The sequence below is a fragment of the Taeniopygia guttata genome, chromosome 4, assembly GCF_048771995.1.
Source record: "Taeniopygia guttata chromosome 4, bTaeGut7.mat, whole genome shotgun sequence".
NCBI classification, from domain to species: domain Eukaryota; kingdom Metazoa; phylum Chordata; class Aves; order Passeriformes; family Estrildidae; genus Taeniopygia; species Taeniopygia guttata.
In genome coordinates, this window is record NC_133028.1 from 49722818 (window position 1) to 49746267 (window position 23450).

General features: G+C 38.9%; 1 protein-coding gene across 2 annotated transcripts in view; it reads left to right on the forward strand.

Annotated features, from left to right (window-relative positions):
* The window catches only part of TSPAN5 (tetraspanin 5), an 82418-nt gene that overhangs the window by 35906 nt on the left and 23062 nt on the right, over positions 1-23450 (forward strand). For both annotated transcript variants that reach the window (XM_002194199.7, XM_072928563.1), the window contains exon 2: positions 22585-22635. In XM_002194199.7, coding sequence (XP_002194235.1) covers positions 22585-22635 — 51 coding nt within the window. The remainder of the gene's footprint in view (positions 1-22584; positions 22636-23450) is intronic.

Here is a 23450-nt window from a genome sequence, read left to right on the forward strand (position 1 = left end):
GTTTTTGTTGTTTGTGCAGTATTTAACTTTCTGGAAATTCTAACGTCACCTTGTAACCTGTTTCTTGAGTCTCAGATTAAAAGAAAAGATTAGAAGCCAAATCAGCTTCTCTTATTGATACTTAACAACAGAAAACTGCTAATAGTTTGTTTTGATTGAGGTCTTTAAGAAAGGCTTATCAAGAGGTTGAGAACAAATCATCCCAGTGTGTAGAGTGCCAAGAATGTCAGCAGAAGGGATGTTGAGCTAAGCAAAGAGTTTTAATGAATTCAAATGTTAAAAAAAGAGCATAGAAGAAACATGAGCTAAGACAGGCAGAGGGTGTGTGCAGACATCCTTGGGCACTAGGGGTGTCACCCAACAGGCCAAAGCCTGGTTGCAGTTCAGGTTGTCTTGGGACATTGAAAATTGCTAACAAGTGCCTCTAAAAGTATACCGGTAGCAAAAAAAGTTCTTTGAAGAGACAGGTGTGTTGTTGAATAGGAAGACAGCTTAATAATGGATCATTCAGGGAAGGCTCAAGTATTCAATGTTTTTGGCTCAAGAAGGGAGTAGAACGGGGACTTACCAGAGATGCTGATGTCTTGTACTGTCCTCCTATTAGAGCTTATTTGATATCTCATCTGACTCATCTTTGATTAAACATCAGGCTATTGCTGTTTCTGTTGTGAACAGAGAGTACAGGTTATTCCTTTTTTCCCATGCAGTGGTTAGAGTCTATTACCAGTCTGCTGTCCTTTGTATTTTAAATAAATTTTCTGAGCCTGTTGGGGTAAAAAACCCAACAGTTACTTCTTTGCTTTCTTAGGTGCTCTAAGCAATCCATGTCTTTGTAAAAGTTAAGTTCCTAAAACTAGATGTAACATCCAACTAAGCTTTACTGGGACTAAATAGAACATAAGGATTACTGTCTGTATTTTGCAGGATATATGGCTTCCATTTTAAGCTCCCGTATGGGGTAGAGTTTTATGCAATGTTTTTTTCTTGTTGACTCAACTTAGGATTTCCCGTAGCTCTTTAAAACACTTACTGTTTTTAATATTTATTTTTTTAAATGATGCCCACTCAATAAGGAAGTAGTGTGTGACTGGATTTGCCAGAGAAGCACATAGTTATTGTGGCTGAAATTACAGTGCTTTAGTCTTGCTGTTGGAGGGAGGAAAAGGGTGGGAAGTGGGGGATCATCCTGACAAGGCTCCATGCTATATGTGTATATGTATATATAGCTGGGATCTTGAACTCTGGGCAGAATTTACTTGCACTGAGAGTCGTAACAAGCATCAGCCATTTGAATAATCCTGTATTAGATCCTTTTCTGTGAGGAGCTGCCACACACTGCTCTCTGCACTGCACTTCTGCACTTGGCTGTGTCAGCTTTCGAGTAGCTCCTTGTGTGTTGCCTCTGCTGAATGGATGGTTTCATTCTGTCTAGATCTCTGGACTTGATTAAAATAAATATGAGGTCTCATTCTGACTGCTACAGGAAGACCTATTAAATGTGCTGTTTTCTTTTATCCTGTTGGTAAGAAAAATATTGAATGATGGAGGACAGGTACCTGGAAATTACTTGTCATGTCTTTCCATTTTGGTAGGGAAATACTGGTAATTATCTGCTTACTCAGCCTGTTCTCCTTGTTCTCACTGTCATGTCCTTGTAGACTCACTAGGACTATTTACCCAAACTTGATAATAAGAACATTTTAATTCAAATTCCTTCAAAATGCTCTAGACTAGTTAGTCTTATTGAAGGTAATGGGGCCCAGAACAGGCACCAGAGAACTTGTAGGTGGATATTGCTTTTAAAATAAGGTTTTTACTTTGTACATTGACATTAATCAAAATAAATTCAACAGCACAATGCACAGCTGCAGTGTCAGTGTCCCCTGGGAAACCCTTTTGATCTAAATGCAGTGGGTGTCATTAAGAGCACTTGAAGTGCGCAGGGGGAAGTACAGTCTTATGGCATGAAATAATAATAGTCTTCCCAACACAGAATCACAGAGTGGCTTGTGTTGGAAGGGACCTTAAAGATCATCTAATTCCCCCCGCCATGGGCAGGGACACCATTTATCAGGTTTTATTTTCTAAAGAATACAGAGATAATTGCCAGCTTTTTTTTTTTTTTTTTTTTTTTTTTTTTTTTTTTTTTTTGGTAGTTGTTTGTCCTTCTCTGAATGGAGGAAAAGAAACTTCCATTCATTACTTGGTTTGCTTTAAAGTCATTATTAATTTTGGAAATTAGTAAATATCTGAGATAATGGTTACTCAGTTGCTTTTCCAAGTGGAGCTGGGCTTGGCAGAATTTGTCTTGGTACATGGCAAACATAACAAAGCTGGTCTTCAGTAGCCTGTGTTTTCATTCTGTAGACTACAAAGCAGCAACAGCAGCTTAAAATCCTTTTCCCACTAATTCCTAAAAATATTTTAAAGGATGCTGTCATGAAACTCTGCCTAGAGTACTGCATCCAGGTCTGGGGTCTTCAGCACAGGAAGGACATAAAGCTGTTGGAGCGGGTCCAGAATGTGGATCAGAGGAATGGGGCTCCTGTGCAGACAGTCTGAGAACTGCTCAGCCAGGGGAAGGGGTGGACTATGGGGAGACCTTCCAGCACCTTCCAGTACCTATAGACGGCTTAGAGGAACAAATGTTTTAGGAGCTCCTGTTGTGATAAAAAAAGGGTAATATTTTCAAATGGAAGAGGGTCGATTTGAATTAGATGTAAGGAAGAGCACAGAAGAACTTTTGTAAGGAAGAATTTTTGTAAGAGTGTGGTAAAACACTTGAACTGATTCTATGATTTAAGGAGATTCTATCTTGTGAAGCTTCCAAGCTTTTAAGCATTCCGTGTTATTTCATGTCTTCAATATGCTGTTGTGGTTTAACCTCAGCCACCAATTGAGTGCTGCACAGCTGCTCACTTGCTTTGACTACTCTGCCAGTTTTGATGGAGAATTTAGTCTTGTCATTGCTGACAGTCTGTGGGAAGAAATAAAAGTGTTTGAATGAACAAAGTCAACATTTTGGATAAAAACATGAATCTCCTGGAAATCCTTCTATTTGTAAGTTTAATTTACTTTTTTCTTACTAAAGCAAAAAAAGCCCTTATCCCAACAAAAACAAACAAACAAAAAAAGGAAAAGCAACTCAGCCTTCAACATTCTAATTTGAAATTATTCTTTAAACATCTGCACAGCTAGTATTCAGTTGAAGTTACATTTAATTACTAGTAGTCGCTTAAAGTTGGTAATTCATATGGAAAACTAGATAGATCTGTTTTGCAGTCTTTATTGCTAATAACACGGTCAGGGAACATTAAAGAATGAACATTTTGTCACTGAACAGTAAACTTATGTCATGTTTCAGCACATGGGACAGTTTTATGTGGGGTTTGGATTATTTGTTTCTCTGGAGGAGCGGATTAAAGCTGGTTGTTGCCTACAGGCATGTTGGAACAAGTTTCTGTTCTTGTTTCTTAGGGTTTCTGTTTGTTTTTAAAATCGAATGCAATGAATGCAATCTGCAGTGCAAAAGAAATTGAAGAAAACTGCCTCGTTTCACAGGGGAATTTCTCCTCTTCTGAGAACTGGGTGGATATGCAGAACAGATGAAGAATTTTGGAACGGGCAAAATAGCAGGTAGCTAGTACTGCCACAAAGAGAAATGTTATCACAATTTTGGTTTCCTTTTCTTTTGTTTTCATGTTTTTGTTTGAATCTTTCAATTGACTTGTCTGGGGTCCATCTATGATTTTGGCCACTGCCAGTTTTCTGAATTGTATTTTGGATGTCCTAGAGTGGCAAAATATATTGCAAAGGACAGATTTCAATCTGGTCAGCACTTCACATTGTTCGGGCAAGGGCAAGGACATGCAGCTTGTAGCAAACAAGCTTAGTGCCCTTGCCCTCTTAGTATCCTCTGTGGCATTATTAGACTTAATTATGTTGATCCCAAATGCACTTAGGACAAGCAAGGAGAAAATGGACTAGACAGCACAGGTCACACGAACCCCGTCTATCCTGCTTTTTATGTTCTTTGCTTCATTTTTCTTTTCTTCCTTCTTTGACTCTTAAGGCTTTTAATGGAAAAGAAAGTGTTTGGCTTTGTCACGCAAGGTAATTGCATCTTTTAAAGTATAGCTGCCTGCTGTGACTAAAAGGTACCAAAACAGCCTTTAATATCCTGGTGCTGATGAAAGTTTGTCAGAACTTTCTGAATGATTGATAAAGCTGCTCTTACATTTCTTTTCTATTGGCATTTAGGACAGGCCTCTAGAAAAGATGGGTCTCTGCATTTCTGTTGTGTCTCCTCTGGGATTTTCCTAGATATTTTTATCAAATGTCCATAGAGCCATTCCTTTACATCTACATTTATCTCCCTTTTACCTCCCTTCTCTTTCTTTAGACTTTAAATCTATCAAATAGTGGATTTGTAACCCACTGTAATAATGTATGGTCAAAACCAGTGAGCACTGGCAGTATTGCTAAAATGAAATCTTTGCTAAATGCTGTTTCACATGCTGTGTTCTTTGTGTGTTCAGTATGTTAAAGTGGAAGTGAACTAGCAATAATCTGTCGCAATCCCCCAGATTCAGTCTCATTTAATTGAACAATGAGAAACCAATGTTTCATCAACACTTCACCCTTCCATAGCCTGAGAAACTACTGAGGTTTTTTGCTTCTACAACAGGGATAGCATTGTACTCAATTGCCAGCTTTGAGACAGGCCTTGTCCTGAAGAATTCAGTCTATTTGGACAACACAAAAGATGATAGGGAAAACTGAGGCATGGAAGGGGCGTGACCTGTGTAGGGTCTTGCTGCAGGTCAGTGGCAAAACTGTGGTGAGAACTCGGGCGCTGTAGCTGCTGTCTCATTGCTGAGTCAGCCCCCGCTCGCTGTGGGCAGCCACTTCCCAGGCACTCCTGATAATCAACTTGTAACATGTATACTGCAGGTCAAGCTGCTCATTAACTCTGGAGGTGCTGCTGTCATCTCTTCTTTCAGTTCATTGTCTGATTTATAGCTTCAGGTCTCTCACTCTTGTTTCTAAGCTTCTTCATTATAAACGTCTTCCAAGACTAGTTTGGAATGGGAAAACATTAATTTCTAGAAATATCTTACACCAGATTATAATAAGCAGGTCATTAAGCTGTCACGGTCTATCGTGTCTGTGGGACATGGGAGACCTTTAATCATCAGATTATTGACAATACATGGGAAACAGTCTGATATGTAAATAAAAGTTCATGACCTTAGGAATTGCTAATAAAAGGTCCCCATTGCAGTTACTACTGCTAAAAAAGAAGAAAGGTCTATATATGTTTTTGGAGTAGTTTTTATTGTAAAGTTAGTGAAAAGTAAAGAGCGTAGTGCTTTGTAGTTCAGGCCCAAGGGTTTTTATCGGCAACTGTAACATTGCACTGCTGCTAATGTTCAATTTTGCTAAGCATGCAACAGTTTCCAGATGTTGTGTTGTAATCCTCTTTTTGGTGATTTTGTCTTCCAAAGTTATTTGAAGTTCCTTTGGCAAACTGAGGATTTAAGCAGCATGAGTGTAGCTTTAGGCATTTATTTGTTTTGTGGTAGTAAACTCGCATGCTTTTTTCATGCGCAGTAGACTCACTATACAGAAGTTGCCATTTAACTCCATGTGTCTTTGCACATGTAAAACTGCTTAGCTCTCTCTCTGTAATGTGTTAGATGGTCTTCAACAGAAAACAGAGAATCTTCCTCTATACACCAAGAGAAAATGCATTTTGCTTGTCAGCTCTCTCCCAGTTAAAGGTGTGGGAGCTAAACCAAAGACATTTCAGAGCCCTTCTCTAAAAACAGCTCTGTGGTCGCCCCTGCCCCAGGCTTGGTGCTCTAGGCCCAAAGTAGGTTGTGATAAGCACAGCAGATCTGGAAGGAGCTCCTGGTTCTCTGTGAAGCGCAGTAGCTTTGGTGCACAATGCAAGTACAGATAGCCACAGTTACTTTAGCTCCCCTGGAATTTCCACTGCAATCTCTTGTCCTTATACAGTTGCCCTTTTCACTGTTTCATACCACAGTGCAAATTAAAGCTAGTGTTTCAGAAGAACAGTTCTCAAAAACAAGCTGCAGCCTTAGTCCTGGGTGTCTGTAACTGACCACGTAATGTGAATAAGCCCAACAGAACTGACCATTCTCCTTTGTGCTAAATAAATTCTCTTACTGAGGATGTACACAAGAAATTGATAATAGCTGGAAGTTTATTCTTCTCATATTGTTTAGACTGGATGCAATTCTACTGCCTGTATTACTCTTATTTCGGAGGGAAATATATTTACAGTTAATTGGCCTAATTCCCAGTTAGCTGAATTTAGTAGACAGATCAAATTTTAATAATGAAAAACATTACAAATGAAATAGATAAGTTTTGGATGTTGCATAAAGCATTCTAAATGTTAAATTGAACATGGGACTACAAAAAAGGTTTGCTTTTAGTTCTTCATTCAGCCAAACAGATCAATTAGATGCTGTACACTTTGTCGTAGCGGTTTTTGTCTTTCATATAAGTTTTACCAGGCGCTTAATTGAAAGTTTGTAAAAAGGCGTGTCAGTTACCAATTTCAGTGATATAATAAAACCGATGAGATAAAAGGAAATATATATTACATATTAGCTGTTAGATTTCTGAGGAGAAATACTGCACTTGTTAGGTGACTATGACATCTAAAATAAAAGTTAGAGGTTAAAGAGGTCTTTGCCCTTACTCAGGACTGGTTTCTTTCTTCTTTATCTGTGCTGCAGTGGTATCAATCTCAATCTATTGCTCCCAAACAATCTTTTATTTTTAAAAAACATACTATACGGTTTCACTGAAGTGTGCCCTACTTTTTGTAATTTGATGTAAGAATATATAATATTCACTCAGTAATAATTCAGTGGGGAATTCCCCTTGCTAACTGAATAAACACTTCTTGATCCTTCTTATTGTCAAACTTGCAGTTTTGCTTTTGTGGAATGGAATTGAACAATTGGTAGGAAAAGTCAATGGAAATGCATTTATCTGTGCTGCAGGACATGTGGCTTGTTCAAAGAGGACTCACTGAAAAATAGATCAAATGTCATGTGTAAAAACTGCTGTTCATACACATGCTTCTAGCAAAGCTCTTGCTCTTGTGTAAATGGAGAGGTGATGGGGACATGAGGTTGTTTCTGTATAAACATTTTTTTGGCAGCTCTTTTGCAGTAGAAGAATACAGGTGATGACAGCTCTTGGGGTGAAAGAAATTTTACTTTCATAGGGAGTTTTTTTCCTATACAAAATCAGTAGCAATGGTCTTATGCAAAAGTATTAAAAATAGGTGTCTGTCTACAGTTTGACTGATAAAAATGATACATTTTACTTAGAAGGTGTTCCTCAGTGCCTTTTTGTGAAGGCATAACAGGGTTAGATGAAGGACTACTTGTTAGATTATATCACCTTTGATAAGATGTCAATGTTATTGGATTGATATCTTTTTACAGTGGATCAAAGAAGTTTCTAAGATGCGCATTCAGGTTAAAAAATCTAAAGTGAAAATTTTCATGTAAGGATGCATTTAAAAATATTTCTAAATAATGAGATGGACTGTGCTGCATTGAATACTTACTCAGACTACTGAAGTGCACCATCTCTGAAAATGAAGCACAGCCTAGATATTGCTTTGGGACTGGTAGATGTCATGCAGGACTCCAGGCAGATCATTGAGCACAGCTCACCTCCTAAACTTTTACAAACAGATATTGTATTTTTCAGGGTTCCTTTATTAAATTTTTAGTTTTGTTTTGCAAGCTATGGCAGGGTGGTATGTTAATTTTCCTTATGAAGTGAGGTTTTTTGCAAGTGAAGACTTACCTGGATGCTTATGATGCAGCTCACCATATCATACATTGTACATACTGAGAATAGCAGGAGTTTTGGTGTCATTCCAAGGGGATTTCTTCACATGGGCAGTTTTCAGCATCATTGAACACAGGAATAAAAATCTCAATTTGTAATATTAACTGTGGAGCAATTATTAGGAAGGACTCAGAGCCACACACTCTAAAGACAAGAAAGGAAAAATGGGAAGGGTAGAACAGTCTGAGATCCAGGTGGTATTTTTATTAGTGTCTGATCATATTTTGTCTTTTAAAGCCAGAAAAATATTCTGATCAATATGAAAAATTTTGTTGTTACAATAATATATCAAAGTTCTGATTTTGCATTTAGTAGTGTCTCTCATTACCCTAGAAGACCGTGCATTGTGGCAAAGATCTTTTGTCCAAAGCTCTAAATGCTTGCCTGGGGCCAGTATACAAGTAGGTGTATTTGGGGTGATTTTATCAGCTGTCTTACTGCCTTCCTTGTGTGCACCTGGAGTCCTGGGGTGGCTGGATTCCTCAGAAAGCCCTCGGTGACAGGATTTGGAAGAGTGAATTAAGCAGAAAGTATAAGTCAGAGCTTAAGCTGAGCTCTTAATTGCACTGCTTCTGTCAGTGGAGATTGACCCACAGGGGGATTGTCTCCTTACTTTGGTGCAAACCTCCAGTCTTTTCACTCTGGGTTTATGGGAAGGCTGCATAGAAATATACTGGAAGTAGCCAAAAAAAGCCTGTGCATAGGACACAGTATCAGGCAGCTTAGGGTCTTTGGTTTTGCTCCCATTTATTGCTGATTCATGTGGCAGAAGTAGGAAGGATCTGTTTGTGTTACACTGATTAGTGAGATCTGTTGAGAAAGAAATGTGTGTATTTTATAAGCATGTATTAATATCTTAGGACTCAAACTGGGTTAAGTTATTTCATATTTACTGGACGCCAAGAACTGAGGGAATCCTTCAATTGATGAAAAGAATGGAATCTGTATTTGTGGAACCTCTTCTTATTTTTTCTTCTCCAGGGAATCTGTGATCTATAAGATGCCCTAATTTAGCAAGGGGGATAAACATTTAGAAAAATAAACTGTGGGACAATACAAAAATGCAGGTAGCTATTCTCAAATGAAGAGGTAAAACAATTTAATTTGTAAAACTGATTGCATGCAATTTTAAGGAACATAAAATCTGGTAAAGCTGGTAGACACTAATTAAATTTTTTCTTTCTAAAATAAAAATACATTCTAAGAGGAAATGGAGCAGGTGGCTTCAAAGACAGGGGTACTGTTTTTGGCCTTCTAATTCTGTAATGTGAATTAATGTCAATAGAATTAAGGAGAGTTTACCAGTTTCCCATTATGCTTTTTTGGTTCACTTCTCAGTTTTAACAAGTTAATTGTAATAAATTGTTTCTCTTAAGTCAGGCGCTGTAGCAATTATTATGGAGAGAATTTTCAAAAGCTTCTAGTTGTTCTTGGCTACTGTTTAAAGTCAGAAGGGAAACTAGAGGGAATTGTGCCGCAATTTGGTATGTTCGTATATCCTAATTGTTGTGCATCTTTTGCTTGGAGAACTAAAACGGTGTAATTTTTTCAAACCTTAGAAAAAAATTAGCTGTATTTCATGCCTTTAGATAGATAATAGATGCAGTGTCTTATGGGGACAGACAGCTCAGCCAGCAGCCAAATCTAATCTCTCTTAGTCACTGGAACGCTGTGGAGTGTGGGCTTTTTCCTGCTGTTTCTTTCGCAGCTCCAGCCTCCTCACGGTCTCGTGGCTGATGAGAAGCTCTTTCTTTGTACAACAATGCGATTATGTTGGTTGAGAGTGCAGGGGCTTGTACATGTTACAAACTGGGGCTGGTAAGTTCCTGTAGCACAGCCTCAAACATCCGTATCTTGTAGGAATTGTGTAGGAGAGGCGGGAGTAGGAGCTCTAAGCAAGTCGGTGGTAGATCACACTGACAGCGTAGCAAACTATGGATTGATTTGTTGTCCTGCATTTTACATAAAAATAATATATATTGACTGTAATGGCAGGCAGGGCGGCAACCCCGTTGCTTAATTTGGGACATATCATTTCAACTCATACAGGGTTTTTCCTTCTGCTCTGCCTGAGGCAAGAGCTGGTAGTGCTAATTACCGGATTAAGTGAAGGAGAGACAAAAAGCAATCCGTGGTGTCTCAGTCTTCACACACTCTGTTCCCCTTGCTCGCTCTTTTCAATGCCCTGAGGGTGTCTGCTGTAGAGTCTAATTGCTCGATTTGGTGCGTCGAGAGAGAGGATGTGACACGCCACCCTGCACTTGTTTGTGCTCTGCCCGTTTGGCAGTGACAGAAACCGAGCAGAGGTCATGCGAGGGCAGCCAGAAGAGCGCGGCCGTGCCGGGAACGCAGTTCCACTACACTGGGCTCCTTTCATGCCTTCCGTGCGAATAGGATCAGCGCTGTACCAAATGTCATGGAATTAGGTGGTGATTTTATGCAGACACATTTAATGGGGCGGACTGAGGAGCCCCACCCCACTCTGGAAACACTGTATTGACTTTCAGGGCAGCTGGGAAGGGGTAATCATGGGTGGTTGAATGAATGAGAGTGACTTTGGAGTAAAGCAATTACGGGCCTGATCCTAGAAAACCCTCTTACTTGCTGTTTGTGTGACACAAGCCTGATGATTTACTAGAGAGACCAGGAGTTCAGCAGTCACAGATGGAGCTGTTGAAGACATGTTCCTTAATAAAACGCTGTCACTCTAAGGAGTTCGGGGCTGTAATCTGGTATGCTTTTGTTTGCGTGTTTGCATTTAAGTCTACACTCTCCGGGCTGCCGTGTCTCCCTAGCATTGTTTAGGCTGAAATGTAGTTAATAAAGGTGCAGTTTTAGGCTGACACGCCCAGCCACTTACGAGGTGTTACAGGTCCATTTACAAAATTCCTGCGAACCCCGTTTCATTGGTGAGTGTTGGTGGGGTCACCTATGGGAGTTGTAACGCATAAGCTTTAATTTCTACAGCTGGGCACTGCCAGTGGCAGTGTGATCTCGAAAGAACAGCCCACAAACATTTAGCAGGCTTCAACTGTACTGGTGGTGCTAGTCATTTTACATTTTGACACAGATAGTGGAAGTGAGAGAAACCTTTAGAAAGCAGTTACATTCTTTCTGAGAATGTATTAAATGTCAAGTATTTTCTCTTTCTGTATTCCATCAACTTGCTAGCTCACAGATTGATGCATGTAATTTCAAGACTCTCTTCTGTTGTGTTTCCAGTGAATAAATTTTCACCTTATAGCAGTTATTTTCTTAGTCTGTAAGTATATGACACTGTGTTTAGATTGCTAGATTTCATTCCCACTGTATGTCCCATATGTTCTGCCCTCCTGCTGTTCCAATTTGTTTGTGGTCACCTTTCTTCACTATGTGACGGAAAGGACACGAGTAGCTGGAACTGATAGCTTCACAGTCGTGGTTACAGCTGCTACAGCTGTGTGTTATTGAAGAGTTCTTCTCTTACCCTGTCTCTGGGTAGCCCAGTGCAGGGTTAATTGCAGTGTTTGTGCAACGGGGAAGGACCAGAGTTAAAGGTCTCTTTCTGTTTCCTATGTTTCAGCTCAAATAAAGAAATATCTAAAAGTATGCAATTACAGTTAAAGGAGAACAATTCATGCTTTGAAAGGTTTCTAGTGTCCTTGTAGTGATGAACAACAGCACAGGTTAATGGGAAAATTTTCTAGGCTGGAGTGTTTTGAAATGGAACAGAAGGCAGGCACAGCATTGTGGACTTTCTTGGTCATGTTTGTCAATATACAAATAGTTTCAGTTGCTTCAAAGAGGATCAGTAAATGGAATTATTGAAAAACAGGAAAAATGTGTTTGATATTGCTTTTTCATGCTCAGTTAAACTTTATTTGTTTCTGTTTGCATTTACTTCTTAAATTTAGATTCAGCTTCCAAATATACTTGCTCTTAAACAAAAGCAAGGCTGAAAATCAGGAGAAGCTATCTTAAGAGCAGTTTCCTTTCCAAATTCTTCTCTGTGAAAACATGGCTTTCAAGTTGGATTCTTTCCTGTTGCTTGTGTTTGTCAGTTAGTGGCTGAAAAATGAAATTCTGACACTATTAACTTTGGGTAAAATTTAAGCATTATTTTTCAGATTAGGGAAAAACCAAATTAGTTTTTTTTTTTTTTTCTATGTAATGTTGTGCTTTCACTTTTGTGTTGCAAAATGTTTCTTTTCTCTTCTAGCATGGATTGAAGTTGCAGTGTAGGCAGAGAGTTGTCAGGATTGGCTTAGCAGTTTGATGCTGTGCATGTTCTCCTTTACACTCAAGTTTTTACCCTTCCTCTACCAGGGTACCCTCTTGACATTGGTGGTTTTAGCAGGAATTAACTTTCCCCAGTTAGCAGCTGAGACACACCTTCTTTGCTATATAAAGACATCATTAGAATTATCTGTTAGCTAATATATAGAATTATCTGTAGTGTCGAGATGTACTATGAAGGCTTTTAAGCAAAGTTGAGGAAATGTCCTGGCTGGTACTTTTGCCCTGATTTCTATCACAGGTTTGTCAGAACATACTTTCCTTGATCTCTTTCTATCCTTGACTGTTTTATTGGTGCTGAGGAGTCTTGTATCAGGGGTGGTCAGGAGGCTTTCTGAGCCCCTCAGTGTGACAGAGGTCTGCTTGCCCTAACACATTGCTATTGTGTAATGTGCTCAAAGCATCACTATTCCAGTAAGGTGCAGTGGGCTTCTTAAAGGCAGTACTCTAGAAAATAATGTTATCTTCCAACTGATGAAGCCGAGTGTAGTGGGTTTAGCCTGGAAGGCTGGAGTTGAGAGTGTGCATTGAAGATGTCCCTTTTGAGATCTTGTGCAGGGTGATTGTTCCATGGGGAACAGCTGAAGTTTTTAAATGAGTCTTACTGCTGGCATTCTATAGTAAAAAAATAAATGCTTTTTATTAAATTCACTTTTTTAACAATGTCCAGCTGGGCACAGAAACTTACCTAGTATTCATGTTTCTATAATTAAATGGCTGGTTTGTGTTGCTCATATACCTGGTGCCTTGAAACCCTTCTGGGGATGAGCAGAAAGAGAGAAAGAAACTTTTTCTATGAGGAGTAGCAATTGGTGGACTAAGTTGAAGTGATGGGTGAGTGCATGAAGTCAAACCAAATCCAGTCCTTTGTGCACAGCTTTTGGGGAATTTTTTGTTGGGGTGTTGTTTTGAAAAAGTGATAGGCAAAGACTGACTGACTGCAAGAGCACAGCTTTGCAGCACAAGGGTCTTAGTCACTTACTTTTTATAGCTTGTCTCTTAGGGAGCCATCTGCATGTACTACAATTACATTTCCAGATCCTTTAAAGATGTTTTCTAGTCCTTGTTTTACTGCTAGGTATTGGTGGAGGAATCGGCTATTAGTGTTTGTGTGAAGCAGAGGAGGTTTGTGCAAACAGTAAGTATGCTGGTGGATTCATCAGGAACTATAGTTATGAAAATAATGTAGTTCAAAGTGACAATAAAATTGGGAATAAAAGTTTGCACTTGCAAGCAAATGAGCATTTTACATGATGTTGGTGATAGTGCTCATACTGTTGCCTAAGCTCAAATTATATGAGAAGAGTAGGCTCTGTCATAGTGAACTGGATATCTTCCAGTGTAGTTCTATTTTTTCAGTGCATTTATTCTTAAAGCACGTTTAACCCTCACATTAAATAGCAATGAGAGTGTTGTATTTGTATCCTCAGCACGAGTCCAGCAAAGGTGTTAGCAGCAAAGCCACCCCAGGCTGTTAAACAGGGGCATCTTAAAAGGAGTGAAGAGGATTTTATCTGCATGTTTAGTCAAGCCCCCAGCACCTTGTTTGAGAATGACAAATAATAGAGGTGCTTTTGGTGCTATCTGCAAACCAGACAAAGGGTCAGCAGTCTGTTTCATTTAGACAAACAGCTGGTTTATAGCTGCCTTTTTTTTTTTTTTTTCTTTTCTTTTTTTCTACTGCCAAACTGTGGAACTTTTGCCTAGGAACAAACCCCTCAGGTAAACAGCACTGTGACCATTTGTTGCTGCCAGTTGTTTGTTCCATGTCGCTTGTGTTTGAAAAGAAATTCAAATCATGATTTTGGTTACTTTGCCCTTGTGAAGTGTGCTATTGCAGAAAGGACAAATTGATGTCAATCCCTGAATATTTTACTTTTGCTGGAAATCAGAAAGATATAATATAAATATAGATACTAAAGCATAGATTAATGTCAACATAATTAAAAGTATAGCTTAATATGGTGAATAGTCTTATTTAATCTATATCCAGTAACCTTGAGAATTAGTTAAAGCAACACACTGCAAGACAAAAGGCAGACCTGAATTATGTTCTGGAAAAGAATTTTTCAAAGCTCTGGTCAGCAGACATCTAGTGTTTCTGTAAGCTGCACTCAGAGGTTCACAGAGCCATTTCTAATACATTACCTGAATTTTTTGTTCTGGGCAGTTAGTGTAACACACAGGAAATGTTGATATTGGCTAAAAATACTCCTCTGTTTGAGACATTTCCCTCTCTTGCAATGACTACCAAATGCAAAGCGATGAAGAATTTTGGTCAGTATTTATGCAATATGTGTCTTGTGCATCCAGATTGCTGATAGCAATAATGGGCATTAGAAAGTAATTGAGATACCTGCCTATTTAGCATTTGGCTTTCCTTTTTTCCCCCCTACATCTCTGAAAAATGAAGTTGTGCATGGGTGTGGCTTTTGAGGTTCTGCTTTCATTTATATTGACGAAGTACTGCTGGCCTCTGTACATCTCGGTGCACCTTTGTAAAGTGAAGTGTTGGTAGACTGTCAACTCTTGATAAACCTACCACAGCCCTTCTAGTGTCTCCTTCTCTCCTGCATCACCCCACACTTGGTGTAAGTTGATTTATTTCCTGTATTAAATATGCCATACGTTTGGGCATTTGCCATTATTCAAATTCAAAGAGAATTTGTAAGTCTGAGTCAGATGAGAAGTGTGGTAAGCTCTGCAACCAGGCCCAGGATTTTGGACACCTGAACTTAGTTTTTGGTATGTTATTAAATTGCATTGACTCACTGTGGTACCAGTTTCTAAATGGTTTTGAACACCTTATTGTGGGAGACTCTAAGAAGAGAGCCAGGAATGAGCATTTGGTGGAAGGTAGAGGCAGTAAAACTATTGAGAAAGTTGCTAGGAAAAGTTCTCAGTGTGTTTGTGTTTTGAGGGGTGTGTGCACTGTTTGCTTGATGCTCACTCTTTTCTGTGCTGGTTGTTTATTTCTTTTTTATTTTTTCTTTCTTTTTTTTTTTTTTTTTTTTTTTTTTTTTTTTTTAAGTAGAAAGACAGCAAAGTTAAATTGTTTGCCTTAGGTTTTTCTGTAAAGCTGCTGGTGTTCACTTGCCTCTCTGTCCAGACTGCTTCAGTCTTCTCATTCCTCCCTGATCCTCCACACGTGTTTGCTTTTCTGTAAAGCAAAGAGAACAAATCTCTGACATTTAAATCTCCTATGTAATCTCTGAGAAACAGTCTCCTATGAAACAACCTGGGATGTGGTAGCTTGTGTAGCTGGGATAGAAGACTTTGGGACTCCCTCTCTGCAGCCTACAAGTGCAGCTAGGAGCTGAGACTGCTTTCCCAAAAGGAAATGCTGAGTATTCAGAGTATCCTGCTGTGTTGACAAGTCAACCTGTTTGTGTTTCCTGGCTCTTCACTCTTGATGTTCTCAGCTGTTCAATCAATTGGGCAGGCAGTGTAATTGCCCATTTGTTACTAGGGAAAAGGACTAGCTCAGATTGTTTCTGTTTGCTGTATCAAATGCCTGAAGTAGATGTTACGACTTTACTGCTTGCGACTGAAATAAGCGAGCACTTGTGTATCAGTTTCCTAATGAGACTGAATATATTCTCTGATTTTTTTGTGAGTGTGGTGTTATTTTTCAAAATTTTTTTGGAACAGTGGCTTCAGAAAAAGAATATGAAGACTCATGGTGGGGAATGCACCTACATAGTCTGAAGCTCAGTTCGAGGGGTTTGGGATGAATGAAGTTGGCGCAGCAGCAGGAAGAAGACAGACAGAAGAGACCTAGCTGCCCTCAGGGGCTGGAAGCTGCTAACCCTGGGCAGCAAAACAAACCTGGAAAATGACCCATTTGCAGTTCTCCTTCCAGACCTTTTTCCTTCCCCTAGCTTGAAGCAAAACATGCTTTCTTTGCCCTTAGACCTCTTCTCATACCTGACTTGTATGTCAGAATGAGAAGACTTTGCATTGTCAACCTGCCTAAGATAAATGATGAGTGTAATGATAGAGGATGTCAAATTCAGGTTAAAGGTTTTTTGCCAATTTTCTTATTTTATTTTGCACTTTTCTACTGCGTGTATTTGTATTTTAAGCCCATGCTGTTTATTTATGCGTCTACAGCACTACTTAGATAATTTTTGGAATGTTTTGCAAATAGAAAATTACTTCAGTCATGGATGTTGCAGTGATGAGGACTGAGCTAGAGATGGGATGGTGTTGATGAGAACAAGAATAGGAAAAGCAGAAGGACATGTAGCACTTAGTGCAGTTCAGCAGTGAAGGCAGGGAAGAGATCTTTGTAGAAAGATTGAGAAGTTCTGCTGTACACACATTTCCAAAGTCTTTTGGGCTCAAGGAGAGCCCAAAGAGAGAGTGTGATGAAACATTGCAGTAGAGAGCAGAAAGGAGAGAAGGGATGGGAGATGTGTGTACCACAGTGACTGTGAATGGAGATGTCTCGTTACTTCAGCTCTAGGCTTTTTGAATGCTTCTGTGTGGTAGTGGTGGCGTATTTACCTTAATGGTCTTTGATTTTTGCATGGGGGGAAAAAGATACTAGTTTTAGGAAATGAGCTAGATCTCACAGAAATGAAAATGTTAAACTCCCAAAAGCTTTTATTGAAGAATTTTACAAAGAGACTGGTATGTTAAAGTTTATTTATTCTTTAAAATAAATCTGCTCCAAATAAAGTATTTTCTTTAGGCATCAGGACCTGAGTTTGAAGAGTCTCAGTGTGCATTTGAGTTAAATTTATTTTGTCTAGGCTTGAGAGGAGTAGTTCTAAAGTTGGAGCAGGGGAAATAGGGCATAATTCATCCTCCTTTTTGTGTTTTACAGAATATCAAGTTCTATGGACAAGAGGAGAGGGACTTTAGTCTTAAGGGACTCTTGCTCCAGCCTGATTGGCAGTGCATTCAATTGCCCCACCAGAAAGCAGTAAAGTAAATACGTAGAGCAACAGAAAGTAACAGAAAGCAGATGTCTTGCTTTTACAATTCAAGAGCTGGAAATGACAGTAAGAAACTGATGGCAATTGGGTCTGCGGTGGGGGAAGTATATATATTTTGCTTTCTTGTCAGACAACGCGGAAAACCCCATACTGGTGAAAACAAAACATACATTAACAGCCATAGCGTCTTGCTCTGAAAATTGTGGTCATGTGTACTTAATTTTTCATTAGAAAACATTGTGCAAAGGATCCTTGGAAGATGGAGCAGGCAGCTTTTCTCATTGTGTTCTCAGGTCTGTTTTACTCCTTTGGATAATTCTATAAAAATCAGTCAAATCTCTGATTTAGCTGAGAAAAATGTGTGGAAACTGGGAAATATTTTTTTTCTTTTTTTTAAATTCCACATGTGTGGGTTTTGTGTCGGAAGGAAAGGATTTTACCAAGACAGTTATCTGTGAAATATAGTATAATGTTCTTTAGAGACTGCACATAAAATGGAAATAGGTTTGACATCTTGTATTCCATGTCTGAATGTCGCCATGAACTAAAATGGTAATTAGTCACCTACGCAGCATCTTCATCAGCACCTTCATTCACTGACTGTGGTACGTGGAGTTTTCTTGTTGCTAATCTCAAGGCAAACAAGAAATGGGCTTTAGAAGAGAGCATTCTTTGTAAGCATGAGCATCGATGTGTGAATGTAGAGGTGTGCTTTGAGCAGTTTGCCTCTCCTTTCACCAGCACACTTCTTTAGCCACGTGAAAATGAAATGCTTTAACAATTTATGTCGAGAATGGAAAAGTCATTGAAACTGGGGCATATTGAAAAAGAAATAAGAGCAGACTTCTGGTACTTCCCTTCCATGTGATACTGGTGCAGGTGAAAGCTGTAGAGTTGAGAGGATGTCCTATCTGTTCTGCTTGCGAGAGCGCTAAGTGACATATTTTAAGCAGAGTACACATCAGTGGCATGAAGGAGAGATGAAAACTAAGTGAAACTTTGATTTCTACTTTGGTGCTCTTTCTCTGTCAGAGCTACTTAAAAGCAAACAAGTGGACAAAACCAACAACTAAATACTTTTTTGACGCAGACAAAAACGGACACATACATTGAGCTCATTTTTTGCTCTGGCTTAAAAAGCAAAAGAACTTATTTAGCATAAAGTACTTTAAAGAAGCAGTGAGTATTGCAGCTAAAATAACTTTGAGTGAGTCTGAGCACAGACTGCTTCAGAGGAAGTTCTTTGGGAAAAATTGTCCGTTTGGGGTTTTGGAGTTCAATTAGGAACTTGTCAGCACTGTTTTAAATATGTGCAAAGCTCAGGAGCCATGTGTTTTCCTGACTGTATTTCAGGATGTGAAATGCTATACTTCATGTTGTCCTGATCACCGCTGTGCTGTTGGTAAAATATTGTACCTTGTTCTCTGTGCTGTGCTGCTTGAATCACAGCAGGAAGTCTTGCTCAGTGAATAACCTACAGCATACAGGAGCACTGAAGTGCCCATAGGAATCCTGGTAGTCTCTGTGCTAATACCATGCACAATGTTCTTGTGGCACCTCAAAGGGAAGGGCAAGTGTGAGTCTTTCACACTGCCAAAATACAGGACTTAAACACCCCCTGGCCCAGGCCACCCCACCCCAGCAAACCAGGAAAGCTCTAGCCAGAAAGCTCTGGTTCTGAACCCTGACGGTTTTGGCAGGTGTGTTTGTGTTGTCACAAGGAAGGTGAAATGAGGTGCCTGCACAAGACTTCTACCTCTCACAAGTGTTTAATGTAACCACACTTGAATGTACACTGGTTTATGCATGTGGCACATTAACCAGCCTCTTACTGCTTGGCCTTCTGCTGTTGTCCATTTAGCTGAAGACTGGTGCCAAGTTATTTAAGGATGTCAACTGAGATGAAAAATTCCCTATGTTTAGTAATGACTGGTCACTCTACGGTTAAGTGCCTCTCAAAGGTGTTCTGGTCTTTTTGTTACTGTTGCCCCAATAGCCTTTAAATGCAGTGCTGTGCTGTGTGATACTGCATCCTTACCAAAAAAAAAGAATAATATTCCTCCAGGCAGGCAAGACTGAGAATCAAATATGTATAGCTTGAAATGCTGGTCAATTCACTTTGGAAGACGGCATGTAAGTTTCACAACCACACTTACAGTGCAAGTACTGCTACACCTTCTACTTTTAAATACATTAAATCTTTATAGAAAAGAATTATGAAAACATTTGGGCTTTGTTTGTGAATAGAAAACTTAGGGCTGGGAAAATACTGCTATGCAAGTGTTTCTTGTAAGGCTAATGCTCCAGAGAAATGCTTTAATATTCCCCTGAAAATTAATGTATAAAAAAAGGAAATCAAGATTTGACATGCTCTGCAGCAGTGACCATTTATAGTTAGGCCAGATGGTCTTATTAGATGTCTGTGGAGAATTGAGACTTTTTCCCTGTAAAATGATTCATTGATAATGAGGTAAACTTCCACCTTTTTATTGCTCATTGGAATTACTTCCAAATAATTTTAGGCTATGCAGAAGTTTCTTTTATATTTGTCAAGAATATCCAAAGTTAATAATGGTGAGAGGTGTAAGGCTTCTCATGAACATCTGTTTTCTGCCAGTGGGGGTTATGGAGAGCATTCCTGTATGCTTTATCCCCAGAGCAGGCTGTGTTTGTGCCAAGGTGAGCCTTTCCTAGGGCATAACTGCAGGGGCTTAGGTGAGTGGTCTGCCTACCTCTGCATTTTGACTTAAGTAGAGCAAGTAAACTTTCTTCACAGCAAGAGGCATTTAACCAACAAAACATGCATGCAGCAATCTTTTCCTGATTTCAATCTCCCAGTGAGTGTCAGTGTAAAAACTTTCTAAGCCAGAAGCTGCATCAGAATCGCATTTCAATAGCTATGGGCTATCTGTTAATTTCCTATTTTTTTTTTTTTTTCTGAATGCCATTAAGCATTTGATTTCCACAGCATCCCGTGATAGAATTCATGATTCCATTCTGAATCTTTTTTCTCCTAATGGATCTTGCTCATTGTTCTTCATCTGCTCAAAAATGCATTTCTGGATTAGGATATGGAAAGAACAGAGCAGCATGTAATTCTCTTATCCTTTTAAAAACTCTGAGAACTGAATTTTCTGTTTTTTTTCTTGACAGAAGCTAGACCACCTTGTTTTTTTGGTGCTTCAGTTTAACACAGTATGGTCTCATTGCCCAGTCTGTAAACAGGGATGAGCTCAGCCTGGCTTGAGACCTTTGTAGTTTACTGTAAGTCACCTTTTGCAACCCATGAGGTAATCTTATCCTTAGGTCTCAAGTTCTGGTGAAGGATCAGGACACCTGGCTGGATTAAATTTATATAAAGTCAGTGAAGCTGGGTCAGACCTGCAGCTGATACATATGAATGTAAAGTTGCACTGATCAAATACTTCCATTCTAGTTTTCCATGCTTGTTCTGTTCAAAACCATATTAATCTGTTCACAAAACATAATGTTTTGTGCCCCTTTACAAATAATAATTTGCCACTTCCAAATGTAGCTTATGGATTTTCATACTATATAACTTCCCCCCAACCCTTCCCAGCCCCATTCCTTCAGCTGTGGTGCCTTTGGCTGTGTAAGAAAGAAGGAAAGAAAAAAGCTGCATTTGTCTGAGAAAGATTTGGAAACTTGAACAGCTTTATCTCAAGTTTCAATAATCACTGCAGTCAGGAAGATTACACACAATCTTTTGGCAAGCTTTATAACCATTAAAAAACCAGTTTTGATACAGGTAAGATGACCTTTTTTTAGCTTTTTTTGTGGTATATTAGAAGAGGCTGTACTGACTTCCTCAAATCCACATCTTGTACTTTATAAATAATTAAGGCTGTTGAAATAAGACTTTCTTGATCAGCAGTCCTGCTTTCCATCTAAGAAAAAATTGCATTTATCTTTTGTTAAAATGCAGCCAAGCCTGCAACAGTTTCCTTTGAAGAATGTTGACTTCTAGTATTGTTCAAATTTACAATCATGACTCTTCAAGTCAAAAAGGAAAAGTTTCGTTCCCGGTATGCATAGTCCTTTGGGTAGCTGGCGCAGCACACGGAGGAGGAATTTACAGAAATGCAAGGGGTGTTTGGGAACTTCAGGGCATTGTAGTGAGTGTATTCCGCTTGAGAAAGTTACAGATATCCTTGTCATAGAGAACTACAATGGCCCCTTCAAAAAAAGTGCATTTAAGGAAGGAGTCTTTGTTTGAAACTGTTGAAATCACTTCTGGGAAAGATTTTAAAGTTGGTATTCCTGCCTCCTCCCACCTTTCAACAGAAAAACACTTTTGTTCTGTTTGCAAAAGAGAAATCATTAGGATTCTTCACTGTATACACAGATCTTAAGAGAAAGGGTATTTATGTGCCAAAATAAGTCTGTACACTGCAGCGTGGAGGAATGACAAAGAAAATTAGTTTTATGTTTGAGAAATATCCTATTGCATGCCCTGAAACTATAGTGAAAATAGGTTTCTTTTTAGTTGGCACTTTTAAAATACGATATGCAAGTTGGACAGATGGACATGTAAGGATGTGCTCAGACATCTACTAAATGTTTTTTAAACATTTTACTTGATTGATACTGAATTGAGCCAAATATACACTAATGATGTTGGGAGAAGGAGTGCTTATTCTGCCTGTTTAGCTTGTTTCACTGATCATTAGTGTAGCTTTTGTACGGAATCCGTGTAGATTTGGAGGGAAATGATGCATTTTAAATTATTCAGTGGAATGAAGAACACAGATGTAACAAAATCAAAGATGGTGTTCCCTTTTCCATCACGGAGGAAAGACTATCTCTTGAGTTTGGTGCTGTTGAATCCCTTGGATGAGTAAGGAAATTGAACTTCCCTTGTGAAACAGTATCAGAAAAGTTATCAAATATTAGCTGCAGGGCTTAAAAAATTTCTTAGTCTTTCAGACCAGTGTTATTATTTTTCCCCCTCAGAAATTATGGATTATTTTATGTGGACAGCATTGCTAAAACTGATAATAAATGTGTGTTTAAAGTTTTTAAAATCACTTTCTCAGTGTGAGAGTGCTGAGAGCGTAATTGCTTTGTGCAGGCAGTGGTGATGCAATAGTAAAATAGCAAACAAAAGTGTCGTTTGACTGTGGAGTTTGCTTTGAGTCCTACAAACTCAAAAGAACTTTGCTTGCTCAGCACTGATAAAGTGACACTTATTGCACCTACTGTTCCTGTGTGGGACATCCCTGAATTGTGCAAGTTTTAAATTCTTCAACTGAAAGTAGTTGAATTGTAAAATAAACCAGATACATATTGTAAAACTCTCACTGAGCGCCCCTCAGTCCTGATAAAATTATTATTCAACAGAGGATGAGTCAATATATATCTTAAAAAACAAAACAAAACAAAAACGACCACAAATTTCTAATTCCTGCTTTTTTTTTTTTTTTTTTTCATTTTCCTTTAGTTCCTTGGCATAGCATTTCTTGGGATTGGATTGTGGGCATGGAATGAAAAGGTAAGTTGAATATAGCACCAAACTTTGTTTTTCCTCTTTATGTCTCTTTTTCTGATTAAATATTGAAACAGTAGTATTTTATGTTCACACACAGTTTCTACAGGAACAAAATCAAGCCTCTCTGTCAGATAAAAACCTTAGCTTGGATCACTTACAGGAACATGGTTGCAATCTTTCCAAGAATGCCTTGGCAAGAAATGGTGGCTGACACTTGCCCATAAACTAATAATTTCAATCCTTGCACATTGACTGCAGCTCAGATAACACTCTGTTGGAGCACTATGGTCAGTGTGTCCCCAGGAATGGAATGAGAGTCTACATGTCTTAGAAGACAGCTTCCTGAAAATTACCCATCTAGGCTTTGCCTTAACACAGCATGTTAATTGCTGTTGTCTTAAAAAAACAAACCCAAAAACCTGAAAATCAAGATGAGCTCTGAAAACTAATGCAAACCTGAGGCAGAATAACTGTTGTTTTTTCTTGTGCAAATGAAACTGGCCGCTAGAACACCCTTTGTTGCAAGACTCTAAAAAATCAGCTTTGAAACGGGAAGTACTTGTGTGTGGGGGGTGAGTGGACAGGGAAAGAGAAAATGTTTCTGAACCAGAGCCTAATTTTCTGTTTGCTTGCTGCAGAAGTTGGGAAGAAGTTAAAATGTCAAGGCATAATTTACAAAACTAGTCACTATGTCTTGGGTTACTGGATGAAGAGTTTGGCTTGCTAAAAGACAACAGCTGAAATTAAAGCCTGGATTTCCTTTTCTTCTTTGTTTAAAAGATTAAAAATAATAAAACTGCTAACAATGCTGTGTTATT